At 59.2% G+C, this 15,975-nt stretch overlaps 1 protein-coding gene across 1 annotated transcript; it reads left to right on the forward strand.

Moving 5' to 3' along the window:
• Positions 1-12,457: 12,457 nt before the first annotated feature.
• NEUROG3 (neurogenin 3) lies at positions 12,458-13,006 on the forward strand. Its single transcript, XM_076338161.1, has one exon. It carries the CDS (start codon positions 12,458-12,460, stop codon positions 13,004-13,006), a length of 549 nt encoding a protein of 182 aa, XP_076194276.1.
• Positions 13,007-15,975: the final 2,969 nt, after the last annotated feature.

Consider the following 15,975-nt stretch of genomic DNA (forward strand, 5'->3'; position numbering starts at 1 on the left):
CAGTTCTTCAGTGTTTCTGACGGTGTCTAGGGATAAGAGATCCTGCTGTGTTATCAAGCCCATCATCCGCAGTGCGAGGTTATTTCCTACACAGCACACTCTAGCGTTGGGTCCCGCACATGGTTACATATTTAATTGCTCCATATCGTTGTCACCTAAATTTTGCTGGTCTCTGTCCTGAATAATGTATTTTGGTAAGTTAAGAAGCAAGGTGTGTTTTAAGGGTGGATTTGTGTACAAAGAGAGGAAGGGGAAAAGGAGGGGGCAGCTTTGGAGGAACAAGCTGACTGCTGGTGAAAGAGAGGAGGATTGAAACCAGAATTGGTTTATTGTGGAGAGTGGGCTGGGAAGGTGGGAGCTGAAAGCAACAAGAGCTAAGGTGTTGTCAGAGGCAGAGCTGTGCCCTGGCCTTTAGCAAGGGGAATGATGCTCGAATTTGAGATGGCAGGAAGGCTATAATGAATTGTGAAGGAGGGAATGACAAAGGTAATTTTTCTTTCTTTACTAAGTGTTGTAAACGTTGTGGTGGTTTGAAGTACAAGATACCTGGAAAAGTAGGAGATGACGGAAGCGTGGTTAAAATTTGGGTGGTTTAAATGGAACAGGGAGAGTATTTGGGGATACCAGGGAGCAGTTCTCCTTTAGCAAGGAAATTTGTGAGCTGTACTGAATTTTCAACCATCCTCAGTGCTCTTTGTCATATGCAGTGTTTGAGGAGGGGGGTTACCTGACAATCATGAACTAAACATGTGTGACTGTTTAATAAATGATTAATTCAAATACTGTTGACCCTTCCCATTCCCTCAGATCTGAGGAAATTAACTCTTCGCTTCACAGGCCCATGGTGACTGGAGGGAAGGATGATGCCCATCAGGAGGTGGCTGGAGGAGAGGGAGGCAGCAGGTCTCTGCTCAGCTGCCTCCAGGCACCTGAGCTGTGGGAGACGATGGGGAGACTGTGATGGGGGGATGAATTTGCTCTTAAGCACGAGGCTTGGCTCTTCTCAGTGTGCTGTGCTCATGTCCCATTAGTAGACAGATCTTTTAATGGGTTTGCAGTGTGCACAAGGTGTTTTGTGTGCTTACAAGTAGCTGGTTTTATCCTGAGCCGCTGAGCCTGCAGGGGTGTGCTCTGTCCTGCCTAGTTCATCTGCGTGAGTGAGGTCCGGAGGGGATGTGGTGTGGCATTAGTGAACCTGCAGCTCATCTCTGGCTGATGCTCCACACACATCGCTCATCCAACTACCAGCATTTTCTTTTTAAATATGCACATCCCCATGTCCACAAGCTAATCACCTGGAAGCATGTGAAGGGCTAGACTCAAAATGTTGTCCTGGTCTGATTTTTGCGTCTGGCTGTAAGTGAAAACCACTGTGGCCACACTAGCGAAGATCATCTGGGCTTTTCCAGACAGCTGACGTGAAAGTTGATTTTAAAATGGGTGAAGAACGCTGATCTAATTCAATCCCTGCCTTCCTGGCAGGAACAGCCACATCTGGACCACTCCTTGCAGATGCATCCTTAAACCTGCTCTTAAAAAAGCTCCTTGCCTGCTGTTTAAAAGGCTGAGGCAACTCTGCAAAATCCCGGAACTGTTACGGGATTTTTTGTGTGTGTGTGTGTAATTTTAAAGTGCTCTGACAACTGTGAGCTTCCCATGGTTCATCCTCCGCATGCTCCTGCTTTCCTCGTGCTTCCCAACGCTCTGCCCTCTGTGGATGTTGGGCAGCTGTTTGTGCTCCCTGCTTGCAAAAATCACCCCCGCCGGTCCTTGCTGCCTGACCCCTGCGTTGCCTCTCTCCTGCCAGCACCCCGGAGCTTTCCTGCCTGTCGTGGGACGGCTGTACGGAGCAGCTGCCTGTTCAACGACCAGGAAACTGAAGGGTTGCAACAACTCCTCAGTGTCGGCTGCCTGCTGAGCTACTGGGCAGTGATACCTAATTTAATCGCTCTGCCTCCCCTGTGGGTTTAGGGAGCAGGGTCATTGCACCAATTCAGCAACGTGGAGGGGTTTTGCACTGAGAATTATGTGCCATTCAGCTAGAAATAGAGATTTACCTTCATATTTCAAATAGTTACAGGCTATCCAGGCACAGTCTTGGCACAGCACTTGGGCAATGCATGCTGGTGAGCTGAGGGCTTGGCTGGAGCATCGTGCATGGTATATACTGTACTATGATGTTACGTGATAAAAATCTTTAATTAGCGCAGTTCCGGAGGAGAAATGCTGAGCAGCTCTCCCTCTGGTGGTGTGGGTATGCCATATCACAAGGCACTAATTAAATCTCTGCTCGCCATGAATTAAATCTCTACTTGGCGTGTCCATATGGCACCGGGGTTTCTCTGATGGCCCTGTCCCCTGCCCTGCTTCAAGAGGCCCCCTCGCGTGGGTACAGCTTCCACGGGCTTCATCCCCCCCAATCTGGAAATCCCTCGTTAGCCCTGAACCTCTGCAGCAATTAGCATCTGTTTATGAGGCAGAGCGGGCACTCGGGATGTGGCTGCTCATTACAACCTGACCTGGAAAACCAGCCTCAGAGGCAGGGTGAGCTAATTTCCTACTGATGGGAAAAAAATCGGTGTTTAAGATCTAAAAACCATCTAGCTAAAAGTTGTTTTGCAGATTTGTATTCCTAAGGCCCTTTTCTTCGCTAGGACTTCCCAGCGCTCGTGACTTTTCTGTACAAGCTGATTATTAAAAGGTGTTTGCCTGGGTTCAGGAATTGCTTCTTGGTAAGAAATAATCTGGTGGGTGTTCAGCCTCGGACTGCAGGTTTTCCCACTGCCCGGGATTCTCTGGGCTCCACTGGGCCAGGGAGGTCAGCTCGACCCGGAGCACATTGGTGGCACATGAAGTTGCTCTGGGTTTGCATCTTCGTTTGATGTCTACGCCTTTCTGGGGAGGGGGGAGAGAGGGCGACATCTATATCTGTGGTGGTGAGAGCAATGCTGCTGTTTAACTTGTCAAAATTACGTTCAGTCCATTGTGCTTAAAACTGATCCAGCCCCAGTCTGTTTTCGTACCCGGGATGGGAGTACTGCTCTCATTTGGATTCAGCTCCTGGCCTGAAGTCTGTCTCTGCAGCTATAAGAGCTAAAATTTTGCCTCGCAGCAGTGATAAGAGCCCTCAGCAAAGGCAGCTGTTAAATCCCCTCAGGAAAGTGGGTGTCCTGCCCGTTTCCAGCATGCTCCCTTGAAGGAGGTACTTTTTCTTCCATGGAAAGTTTTTTCCTTGATGAAGAGGTAGAGGTAGGTGAAAGCTGCTGTCCTGGAAAGGAGAGAAGAAGAGCCGATCTGCGTGGGATGTGCACAACAGGGCAAAGCCGCCTCGTGCTTCTGGGCGTTGGGTACCCGTTTGCAGATCACACCCCTGTCACAGCGCTCAGCCCTCTCTGGAGATTTCTTGTGGTGCAGCGCCACGGGTGGGGGTGTTACTGCCTGCAGCAGGTTTTGGGGATGGGGAGGCTTTGCCTGGGGAAGCACAAGGAGCTGCCAGCACTGGCTGAGCATCGCTTACTGCAGCACTCCCAGGATGCTCGGTGACCCCGCAGTGGGAACCGTGCGGGGCTGATCCCTTGGCTGGAGCAAAGCAAAGCAGCACGGTCTCCTCCTGCTTGAGGCTACAGCTTGCTGGGTTAAAATAAGCATAACAACGCCCTGGGGGGTTTGGAGGGTGCTGGGACAAACCTGTTGGCTGAAGGGCAAGAGCTGGGGGGGAATGGGCTGGGGTGTCAGGCTGGTAGGTGCCTGAGTGAGGAAGGAGCTCTCTGTGAGGTTCCTGGAGCTATGTGCAGGTGCTGGCAAAGCCATTGAGCTGCTGGAGAATATTGGGTCTTGGAGAAGTTTGTGTGCAGGGCTTTGAAGTTTCTGGGTTTTTTCAAATGTAACTGTGTCTTGCTGACCAGGACAGCTGCTTCCTTCCCATGTTTCCCAGCGATGGTGCTGGGCACTTTCCGGTCTCATGCAGCACGCTCCTTTGCTGGGATGGGTAAGGGCAAATTCAAAGGGCTTCATGCTGGTGCTGGGAAAGGTGCCTACACCGGAGGAGCCGTGCAAACAGTGCCCAAAGCTCGGCTGCAGGCTGCAGTGAGTCAGGGTACATGGTCCTCTGGGGGGATGGCCAAGTCTGTGGTGGAAGGGGAGAAGATGCAGGTAAGGAATGTTAAGTGTGAGCTCTGAAAGCCTCGACCTTTCCAATCATAAAAGTAGGGAGCCTGTGACGAGGTCTCCCTCAATCCAAGACCTTTGCTGCTGGTGCTCACTGAGTTTGGCAGCCGTCATGCTGGAATCGGGTGTATATAACGCTGCTGTTGGGACATGCCTTTGCCTCTCTTGGGTCTTCTTCTCACCATTCTCTCGGTGGTGAGGGGCTGTGCAGCTGCAAGCCCTCCTGGCTCATCTCAGGGCATCCGAGGTGATGGTGATGATTTTCAGTCCCCTGGCTTGCCACATCATCAGGCATATTCCAGGCTTGATGTGGCTTTGCTGGCTTGCTTTCCTTGTAAAATGGCATCGCTAAACACAGCACTGAACAGGACTGCTGCTGCTAATGGTGCTCACAGCCCTCCCGGGGTCCCTCTCCCTGTGCATGGGGCTGGGAGACACGTGGGCATGGCTCTGGGAAGCTTCCTGGCCCAGCAAAGGGGACAGATGCTGGTGCTGTGCCTGTGCTCACCTCAGCTGAGACAGTGGCTCAGGTAAAAGCAGTCCATGCCCTGATGGTCCTCAGCTTCCCAGCATTTGGTATTTCCTAAAATAGTGTTCATTCTCCAGGAAAGGAAGGTGAAATATCCAAGTCCCCCAAAACAGCTCCATCTCTGGGCTTAGTTCGGTTCCCAGCCAGCTGTTAGCTTATTTCTGTATAAAATGTATTTGTGCCACCAAAAGCATCCGGCCCACCTAAGGAAATGAGCTTTGTAAGAAATACTCTCTCTCAGTCTGGGATGTGTGTGTGTGTCACAGGGTCATCCCACAGCCCTCATCCCAGGAGCAGGGACAAAGGGACAGGGACAGATGTGATGCACCTTTTGAGCATCCCATGGCGAGCGGCCCCATTGCCTAACAGTGGAAGGAGAGGCCATCATCACCCGTGGGACAGCTGGAGCACCCCTGCTGCACCTTGCCCTGCCTTCTCAACCCCGGTGCCCTGTGAATGGGGCAGGATGCGGCCCTGCCGTCCCCAGCCTGGCAGCAGCAGCGGCGGCACGCCAGCCCCCCGCCCCGATTATTGTTGGGTGTCAAAAAAGACATTGAAAAGCAAGGAGGAGAGCTGTGAAGAGGGTCACTTTAGTGGCTCTTTCTCTCTCTTTTTTTTTTCCCCCCGAGAAGGAAGTTAGAAAAGCAGAGCCCTCAAAGCCGCATTGAAAGGGTGACAGAGACAGGATAATGCATAAGATGGAGGGAAGGAATCTCAGAGCACTCGCCACGGTGTTTTAATGATCTGTTAACAATTACCCCTTTCAGGGCAGAACATATGGTAGATGGTTTGCTTTAAAAAAAAAAAAAGGGACAAAAAAGAAAAAAGAAATTACTTCAGAAACTTAAATGATGGTGGAAAATGGTGAGGATTACGGTGAAGAGCTGGGGGAGGGAGGTGTAGCCCCCGGAGCAAGGGGATATCAGATGATGAGGGGATGTGGGATGATGTGTCCCTGAGCACGGGGGCTTTGCCGGAGCCAGAGACTCCAGAAAGGTGCTGGTACCCAGGAGCTGCCGGGGGTGGCTGGAGCAGGGCGCCCGAAGGAGCCGTAGTAGGTTTGAAGAAATGTGGTAATGAAGGGGTGCTGATAAAACCCAGGAAGCTGCTGGGACCTCAGGACATGTACATTCATGTGGGGGACAGCAGCCTTGTGCCCCCCACATCTCCGGTGCCAGCGCTGTGCCACAGGCCTGCGGCAAGGTCGGGACCCAGCTCAGACCCTCGCACGGCTTCAAAGGACTTGGCAGTGCTTCATAGGGTGGCTGGGGATGGTCTCCATCCCTGAGGGGTTTTGTGGGCAAGAGCCCCATCCCTGCAGGCTGCCTTTTGGGCTGTGGGCTGGAGCATCCCCCACAGCTCGGGCTCAAGCCTGGCTTGCACGGGCACGGCGGCAATGAGCCGGTGCTCCCCTCCCTGCAGCTGGGGGCTGGTGTAGCCACACAAATGGCTAAAATGCTCTGGATGCGCCCAGGTGGGTGAGTGCTTTGAGGTTTCCCTGCTGTTACCTGCCATGAGATCACTGCCTTTCTCCCACTGTTACAACCTGTTAGCATGAGGTTCAGTCATGGCTCCCTAAAACCGTATTGCCAAGGACGGATACAGGCTGCAGGTAACTTGTCTTGCAGAGCTGGGCTGCAGCTAAAATTATGTGTTATGATTGCATGGTGTTTTGTGTGAAAATATCCAGAGTTTTTTTCCTTTTTGTTGCAAATACATAATTTCTCATGGAGATACAGAAGTCAGGCTGGCTGCTCACCTTCCCAGAGATTCTGGAACGGGCTGGCAGGAGGGGCTGTGCCACTCGTGGTCTCCCCTGCTTCATTATACACCTTGACTCAGGGAAGAAAATGATCCCTTTTGGATATAAACTTGTCTTCCCCTCAGCACTGCAGTTTTGCAGGGCAGGAGAAAGCTCCGATTCAAAGGTCAGGGTCTCAGCAGATGGACCCCAATGCTGGATGAAGGGTTGGGAGAGCGGTACAAGCATCTGGAACCAAGGTGGGGTGTGTGCAGATGGGCAGGGATAGTTGGGGAAAGCTGGGACGGGGCGCCGAGGCTGCCTGGTGGGGACACCAGCACAAGGCATGCCAGGAGAGGGGCACGAAGATGTGGGGATGGGAGAGAGGGGTGGCAAGGCTGGGCACAGAGGAAGATGGGTGAGGGGGGATGCTTCTTCCTGAGACTGGAAGGAGGGAGAAGGCGGGAAGAGATGGGGCTGGTACAGGGATGGTCAGGGAGGGGATGGGGTCATGTGTTGGGGATGTGGGCAGGTGAGCTACGGCAGCTGGCGTTGCTTGGGTTGGTTGTGGGGGCTGCAACCACATTCAACCCACCGGGATGGTTGGTACCAGAACTGTCATCATAGCTCTGAGGGCTGCCAGATGTGTACAGCACAGCTGGGAATGGTGCTGGGAGGAGCATGAGCTGGTCCTGGGCAGGTCACAGGGCCAGTGGACAAAATATCCACATCCCTCCTGCTCGCAGTGGATATTTGGCTTGAGCAGTGACCCCAGCACCATGCTGGGCACATCGCCCAGCAGTGGCAGTGATGTGGCAGCAACGTCAGTTTGCAAAGGAAGGGTCAAAGCCCCCACATCTTGCTCTGTCTCATGTTGAGGGCTTCAATGAAGACCTGGAGAGGGGTTAGTGGTGTGTGAGTCCCTCAGGGCACCTCTGCTTTTGTTTCAGGCCAGGCGGGGAATTTCTTTCCAGACTCCTGGCTTTTAGCAGCTTTTTCATTTCTCAAAAGCCAGCTCTGGTGCCTTCTGGTATGTTCAAAGTTTGACCGGTGGAGCCTCTAAATCAGAGAGAAAAGCACATCTTTAATTATTTTTGGAGGTTGGAAAGCACCATCTGTCTGTTTGATGGGCAACTGGGGGGTGAGGAGTTTCAGAACGAGCCAATATGACCAGTCCACACCACTTATAACCTCATCATGCATCAAAATGCCAGAAGTTAGATTTTAGCCCTTACAGGAGAGAAGTGCTGATCAGGAAGATGGCAGTCTGAGATCAGCATATCCATGGTCTGTGAATATATATTGATGGCCAAAGGAGGGTTGATGCAAACGAATACTGAAGCCTCAAGTCTGTGTTGTCCAACTGGTAGCTGAAGATGACCACTGCCAGATGGTGAAGTCCGAGTGCTGGAGATATCCTGCCATAAAAGCTTCCTTCTGTGGAATTGTAGCTGTGGAGACAGTAAATTTCTAATTACGGTTATTCTTTGAGATTTCCATGCAGGCAGATACACAATCATGGGCTTACTCTGAGCCACTGGGGCTGCTGGCAAGTTAAAGACGGACATGTGCTTGAACGCCTGTTAAGCCCCCGTTGTGTTTCATTCAACCATCAGAGGAATGTTGTGGTGGTGGTGGCTTCTGCGAGATCTTGCCAGAAACTTGTAAAGCTTAAAGCACTTGGAAAACCCAGATGAGAGAGTGTGCTGGATGTGTAACCCATCCTGTCTGCCCAGGCTGTCATCAGGGTAGAGGAGAAACCCTCTTTCTGGCAGGAGAAATGGGCTGGGGCAAGGAACCACTTGCCACAAGTGGAGAGGGGAGCAAGCCTGGCAGAACTGGCAATGGTGGGAGGCAACCGACTCCCAGAGAGGTGAGGACCATCTTTCCCTACCCGGGCAGATACTAAGATGGTTGGGTAAATACTTTAAGGTAACAGGTTTCACAGCACCCACCTGTAGGCATCACAGCCCAGTATCTGACTGACCTTTTTGTACTTGGTATTTGTTCCTTGCCTTTCCTTTCTGTGGTATTTCTTTTCCTCTCCTCTCTCTTATCCAGAGATAATCCAGGTTTTTGCTATGCTTGAGATTGTTGCATTCTAACCCAAAATATGTTTCAGTGTCAGAACAGCTGTCTGCTCTTGCAGCCTTGTGAAGCCATCTCCTGTGAGGCTGCGTTTTAAGCACGGAGAGAGGTTTACTGTAGAGCAGGATCTCACACTGGAAACTCTTGGGTTTTCTTTCCCTCTGCACTATCAGGGCTTCTCCTCTTCTGCTGCAGTGACAGCATCCCTCACCCCAGGGCTCCATGGGGTTATTCCTGCCCCCAAGTGGCCTCAGCCCCCAGCCCTTGTAAGTCAGAGTATGTGAGATGCTGAGCCCGGCTCCCTGTGGGGCTACAGGAAAACCCATCAGCTCTGGCATGGATCAGGCCTTTGAGGCAGATTTCTGCAGCACAGAGAGGGTGAGGGCTGCCAGATGGTTACGGAGGGGATCGGTATTTGCAGCTGGCGGGATTTGTGCCAGTGCTGTCCATGGCAGGAAGGGGCTCTAACCTTAGGGAGATGGTTACTCCTTGCACAGCCCCTTCTGCCTTGAGCAGAGCTCACTTTGCCTCCGCGGGCAAAGCCAGCAGCCCTGGCCCACGCCGGGGAGAGCTTTTGCTAGCCAAGCCCTCGGTGCATGTACCAGTTGCTCTGGACACTTTCTCTTGTGCCGGACCCCGGCCACAAAAGGCGGGAACATTTACGGTGGTGAAACGTCCTTTTCCCAAGCAGCCTTTGCCGCTCTGCCCGTTCCCCGCCCCGGGGGGCCGCTTGCTCGGCGCTCGCCGGGTAATTAATGATTTCCCGGGGAGGCTCCTTTCACCCCGGCGGGTACCCCCGGCCCCTGCCCGCCCTGGCCGGCCGCCTCCCCGGGGCCGCGGCGGCGTGTCCCCGCGGCGCTGCGCTCTCCCTGCCCGGGGCCGGCTCCCTCCCCGGGGACGCGGCTCTGCGCCCGGCCGTGCGCCCCGTCGGGCGGCTCCAGGGGACGCGCTCCCGGCGCCGCTTGCCGGGGCTTTCCTTTCTTCTCCTTTTTTTTTTAAAAAGTATTTTTCTTTTTGCGCCCCTTCTCCTCTCCCTCTTGTAGGAAGAGGAGGGAGGGGGGAGGAAGGGAGAAATATTGTCTGAATTCACAAAGGGGGGCATCTGGTGCACCTTGCGCCTGGCATCTGTGCTCCTTGTGTCCCGAGCAGCGCGCTCGCACCGGGACGAGGGGCAGGAGGGGCAGGCGTGCATCTGTTGGGCGCCACAATAAAGTCACAAAACAGAGGCGCGGAGCCGGCCCAGCCGCGCTGCCCGCTCAAAGGGGGACGCGGGGCTGCGGCTCCCAGGTATTATGCGCCGGGTAGGTAGGGCCGGGGCAGCAGCTGCTCCGGCTCTGAAGGGCTGCGCTCCGCCGAGCCGCTCGACATATGGCCCCGCAAATCACGGTACCTCCTGAGCAGCCCCGGCCGGGGGGGGGAGCGGGGCAAGGAAGGGGCGGCCCCGCCGCAGGTGCCTCCGCCGTGCGCTCCCCGCTGCCGCCGCGGCCCCGCGGGGAGGAGGCGCGGGCGCGCACCGGCGGCCCCGGGGCGGGCGGAGGGCGCAGAGCGGCCGGCGGTCCCTCGGCCCCGGGGGAGAGGGGTCGGGAGCGGGCCCGACCTTATCCGCCCTCCCCTCTCCCGAGCAAGCAGCCCCCGGCGGGCGGGCGGGCTGCGGCCGAGCCCCGGCTCGCAAAACGTCCCCGACGCCTGGCAGGCGAGAGATGCGCCGGGGCTGGGCTGGTTACCATATGTTTTCAATAAAATAAGACAAATAGGGCCGGGAGATAGGGATTGCAGTAAACCTGTTATAAAGCAGCATAAACTAGCCCAATGTAAACGGCAGAAGGGCCCCTCCTGGAAGGGCCGTTGGGTGCCAGCTCCGCGCCGGGGCGGCCCGGCCAGGTGTGAGCGGGAGCCCGCCGCGGTGCCCCCGGAGATTTTTATCACGTTTGTGGTAATATGGTGCTTGTTATGCTAACTATGAGTAAACATACCCGGCCGGGCTTTGTGGCGACGGGAGGGAGTTATCGGAAAGTGGCAGTGGGAAGGTGATTTAACAATAAAGTTGTCTTGTTTGCCAGCAGGTGATGTCTGCCCCCAGCCCCATGATTAATGCTTCCCAAAGCACTCCACTTTACAATCTCTTGTAATTATTTATTAAACGAAATCTATTTATTATTATTTTAGCAAACAGCGGTACCAGGTGGGGCTTTCTTTTCCTCTTCAGCTTTTGTTTGAAGGACGTTTGAAGTGGGCAGTCTGAGGCTTGGAAACTCGCTCGCCAGATTTTTTTGTCATCCAATTGCACAGGCACAAAAAAAACCCCGCCGGGCCCTTCCTATTCATCCTCCCCTGCCCTCCGGGCCGCCCCTCGAGAAGGGGCGCCCGAGCCGCCGCGGTGGCCGGCCCCCCTCGGCCCCGCTCCCCCTCCCTCCGAGCGCCGCCGCCGCCGCGGGGGAGCGGGGCTGCCCGCCCGCCGCGCCGCGCCCCTGGAGAGGCAGCGCGCACCGCACCGCCCCGCATCGCACCGGCCGCGGCCGCCCCGCGGGGCCGGGGAGCGGGCCGGGCCGGGGGAGCTGCCCCCGCCCCGCCGCGGCCCGGTCGGCCCGGTCCGGCCGCTCCCGGCGCCGGTATCCCCGGCCGCGATCCACCGCGCCGCTTTGGTGAAGGAGCGGGGGGCTCCCGCCCTGCCGGGACTGACCCCTCCCGGCGGCCCTGCCCGCACCCCCGGGGGCGTCGGGCCGTGCTGGGGGGGCCCGGCCCCGCCGTCCCCGGCCCCCCGCCCTCCGCCGGGGAAAGGTGCCCCGGGCCCGGGCCGGTCCCCGCCGCCCGCCGCAGCCGGTGCGCAAAAGTCCCCGGCACGTTTTGCGCACCGAGCCCCGGCGGCGGAGCAGTCCTCCCCGGGCCCAGCGCCGGGCTGGCGGAGCGGGGGTGGCCGGGGGCTGCGGGGGGACCCTTCCCCCGCGGGACCCAGCCCCCGTTTCCCCGGGAGGAGCAAAGACACGGCGCGGGGGGGGCAGGAGAACGGCGTGTCTCCCCTCCCGGTGCCGGCGCTCGCCGCCCGCAGGGCAGCGCCCGCAGCTCCGCCAGTCGGTGCCCGGGCGGCGCGGGGCTGTCCCCGGCGCTGCGGGGGCGAGGAAAGGGGCCGCGGGAGGCGGCAGGGTCCCCTCGCTCTCCCCCGGGGGCGGAGGGGGGGTCACGGGAGCGCCCCGCAGCGCCGGGGAGGCGGGAGGTGGTTGTGGCTCTGCCGAGAGGAGAGGAGCCGGAGCGGGGCCGCGGAGTTCCCCCAGGGCTGGCACCGGCGGGACCCCGCCGGGGGCGCGGGGCCCGGCGCTGCCCCGCTTTGCGCTGCCGGGTATTCGGGAGCCCCCTGTCACCGCCGGGGCCCTGTGCCGGGGCCGCCCGCCCCGACCCCCGCCGCAGCCCTCCCGCGGAGCTCCGGCGTGCGCGGTCGCCCCGTTCGGGGTCGGCGGCTCGGCTCGGGGGTCCCGTCCCGGGGGAGGGCGGGCGGGGGCCGGGCCGGCGGGAGAGGGTGGGGCTGGGGGTCCCGGCGCGGCGCGGCGTGGGAGCCGGAGGGGTCTCGCGTGGCGGGGCCGGGGCGGCGGGCGGTGCCGGGCCCGGCACGCTCCCGCCGGGCTGATAAGATAAAAGCGTGCCAAGGGGTGGGTGCGGGCGGGGGGGGCGCACACGCCGCCCGGCCGGGAAATCCCCATTGTCTGCCGGCCCTATATATATAGGGGCTTAACGGCAGTCGTGTGCCGGCCGCGCAACCTTTCCTGCCCGCACTCGAGGGAAAGCGGGGAGGGGGGAGCGGCGGGGGGCGCGGAGCGAGAGCCACTCTCCTGCCCCGCAGCCTCGCCCGGGCTCAGCAGGTACAGCCGCGGGGGAGAGGGCTCCCCCGGGCCGGCCGCAGTGCCGCTCCCCGCCGGCTAACGAGGGCTTGGCTTTGCAGGATGGCCCCGCAGAGCGACCGCTCGCCGGGCGAAGGGCAGCCCTATTTCGGCGGCGCCGAGGACGCCTCCTCCGCGGCCGGCGGCGGCTCCGCGGGCAGCCGGGGCGCCTCGCCGGTCCGCACCGCCCTGGCCCCGCGGGAGGCGGCGGCCCGCAGGAAGGGGAAGGCGCGGCGGGGCCGCGGCAAGGCGCGGAGCGAGGGGCTGCTCAGCAAGCAGAAGAGGAGCCGGCGCATGAAGGCCAACGACCGGGAGAGGAACCGCATGCACCACCTCAACTCCGCCCTGGACGCGCTCCGCAGCGTCCTGCCCACCTTCCCCGACGACGCCAAGCTCACCAAGATCGAGACGCTCCGCTTCGCCCACAACTACATCTGGGCGCTCACCCAGAGCCTCCGCCTGGCCGAGCAGGCCCTGCCCGAGCCCCCCCCGCCGCCGCCCCCTCCCGCGGCCGCCGCCGCCTCCCCCGGGCCCTGGGACTCGTCCTGCCCCGCCGCCCCGCCGCCCGCCGCCCTGCGCCGCGGCCCCGCCGCCTTCCCCGCCTTCCTCTGAGCCCGCCGCCCGCCTGCTTTCCCCCCGCTTTTGGCCTTCAGAGAGCCGGCGGGGCGGAGGGGGGCCTCCCCGCGCTGGGCGCCGGGGGGCGGCGGGCGCCCCGCTACCCCCCGCCCCGTCCCGCTTGGCTGAAGCGCAGCGGGAGCGGCCGGACAAAAACAAATCACGGTTTTGTACTCGGAAACGGTAAATTATATTAATTTGTCGCTATCGGTATTTATTGATTGTATTTCGTAACAAATATATATTTTGTATATAAGAGTGTTTTTGCCAGCGGTGGTCCGGCTGTTTGTATCGGGGAGGGGAGCCGCGGCTGTATTTTGGTTTTTTTTCGAAGAAGAAGAAGAGGAGAATAAAGTGTGCCGCGGTCAGACCTGTGCAACGCCGTGTTTTTCCCACCGAGGTTTCAAAATCGCGCGCAGCCCGCGCCGGGGAGGGCAGCGCCGGCCCTGCGGGGGCTTGCGCGGGGCCCCGGGCGGTGTGCCCGGCGCGGGGGCGGTGTGCCCGGTGCCGGGGTGGTGTACCCGGTGCGGGGACGGTGTGCCCGGCGCGGGGGCACTCCCCTGCGCGGGGAGGAGCGGCGATGGAGAGCGGCGCAGCGGGGTCCCGCGCCAGTGCGCACGCCGGCGTGTGCCCGTCGGGACCCACGCGCGCATTTAAAACCGGCCTCTCTTTGCTGACGCCCTTTCCCGCAGGGCTGCGGCCGGCCCGTGTGGTACCCCGTCCCGCCGGGCAGCCGCCCCGCTCTGCCCGTCGCGTCCCGGCAAGGTGCGCCCTGCTGCAGCCCTCCCCACGCAGGCGGATTTTCAGCGCCCGGCTCGGCCCTGGGGCTATTTTGGGGATGTCCCCGGGGCACAGCGCTCCAGCTCCCGGGGCGGTGCGGGTGCCCGGGGCAGCGTTGCCCCAGCCCGACCCCGTCCTCCCCGGGGGAGGGCTTAGCCGGGGCAGGCGCGGTGCTCGGGGGGCAGCGGCCGCAGTCGGAACCTGCAGCCCTGAGCGGGGGGCTGGAGCGGGGCGGGGAGCGTCAGGCCGGTTAAAAACGCAGGAGGTGGGAAAAGCAACACCTCCCACGCCACGGCAAGAAGAGAAGAGAAGCCGCATGAATCCCGCGAGTCCTTCCCAGCCCTCTCCTCCCAGGGACTCAATTTGTAGCTGGTAGATTTACGGCCGGGCCGCCTCCTCTCTCCGCGCTGCCCCAGCGGGGCGGCAGTCGCTAGACAAAGCGGCCCGCGAGGCCAAAAGCCCATTGTGATGCTAATTGTTCTCAGCTGAGCCCGTTTGCCCGCGGCAAAGAGACGCTATTGAGGCAATTTGTAGAACAAAAGAAATTTGGTTACTGGAAACAAAGACGCACGCACAAACACCCCCCCAACACCTCCCTCCCGCACCGCAACAAAAGGGGCGAGAGTGAAACCTGACCGGGTACGGGATCCCGGGGGCCGTGTCCCGCCGCCCCCCCCCGCCCCGCCGACGGGGGGGCATCCCCCTCCATCCCCCCCTCCGCGCTGCTCCCGCTCCCCGGGAGCCGTGGGGCGGGCGGGGGTGGGGGAGACCCACCGGCGTGGGGAGGGGTTGGGGGATGGTGGGTGCGCGGTGCGGTGCGCGGTGCGCGGAGCGGTGCGCAGAGCGTCCCCTGCGCCCCGTCCCGCATCGGCGCCGCGGGCTCTGGCCATGGTGCTGAAGGCGGCGGCCCGGGCCGGGCCGGGCCGCGGTGCTCCCCCCAGGCCTCCGTGCGCCGCTGCTTCCCCCCCGCCGGGGTTCAGCCTTCGGGGTCCGCCCTGGCCGGGGACTGGGTCATGGGGAATCCCTCCTGGTGCGGACCCCTGCCCGGTGTGTCTCTCCTCGGACTTGCTGGACCCAGCCCAGGCGCAGGGTAGCTGTGGAGTGCTTGTGCATTCAGGTGGACTGCAGGCAACATAGCCCAGTCCTGCGGCGAAGGGAGAGGCCAGCTTGGCCCTGGTGCTAACCAGACACTTCGCAGCTCAGAAAACACATGGGGCTTGGTGGATTTTTGAGAAGCAGTGATCTGTTCTTGTGCACTTGATCCAGTCTCGGTCAATGAACTGTCCCACAGAGAGGGGCTGCAGGTGCCCCATGCACCTGGGAGAAGGGAGCGAGGGCACCGTGGTGCCCGTGCTGACAAGCAAGGCGAGCAGGTCTCACTTTCTAGTTGAGCTTTTTTTGAGATCTGCTCTTTCTGCTGCCTCCTGGGACCCGTTCATCCATGCAGAGCCCCACTATTTTGCCTATTCATTGCTTTGAGAAGCAATACCCACATTGCTGGAGAAACACAGGCCATGGGGCAAGGTTGAGGACTAGGAAAAGGCAGTGTGTGCCTATCTCTGTGTGTACTGTTATAGTCCTGAACGTGATCTATCTGCGTCGTAGATCAGATAGGCAGAATGAAAGACCTAATAGTATTCCTCCCCCTTCCCCCCTTTCTGGCTGAATTGCGTATTGTTTTCATACTCTAACAGTCTGCAAAGTGCTCCAAGGCCTCTGTGTGTGGCCACAGGCGAAACACCGTGGTTATTTGGGTGATAAAATCATTTAATGTTTTCCCTGCTAGTCCAGCTCCACTCTGATATCTCCCTACGGGAGGTATCACCTTGCCTTAGCTATCTGCGTGTGCTGCGGGACTGAGGAGGATAACACCACACTCAGTCTGCAAAAGTAGCATTTTTGCAAAAAATTGTGAAAGGGAGCTCAGGGTCTATATGGGCAAGAAAAGAGGCAAGAAGAGCCTGAGAGCCCCGTGAAGAGCAGGTATTACAAAAGTCCCAAAAGGTGTTTATACAGCAGTATTTTCAGAAAGTGGTCACTTTAGTAGGTTTTACTGTGTTGCAGATTCTTTTCTCTGGAGGCTTAGGATGCTTCTGGTCTTCCAGCCGTGGGGCTATATGCTGGGGGGGGGGGCGGGGGGGGCGGGTGGATTTACTACCTCTGGAGAACTAGTGACTTCTTTAGGG

This window comes from Aptenodytes patagonicus, chromosome 5 (genome assembly GCF_965638725.1).
Source record: "Aptenodytes patagonicus chromosome 5, bAptPat1.pri.cur, whole genome shotgun sequence".
NCBI lineage: Eukaryota > Metazoa > Chordata > Aves > Sphenisciformes > Spheniscidae > Aptenodytes > Aptenodytes patagonicus.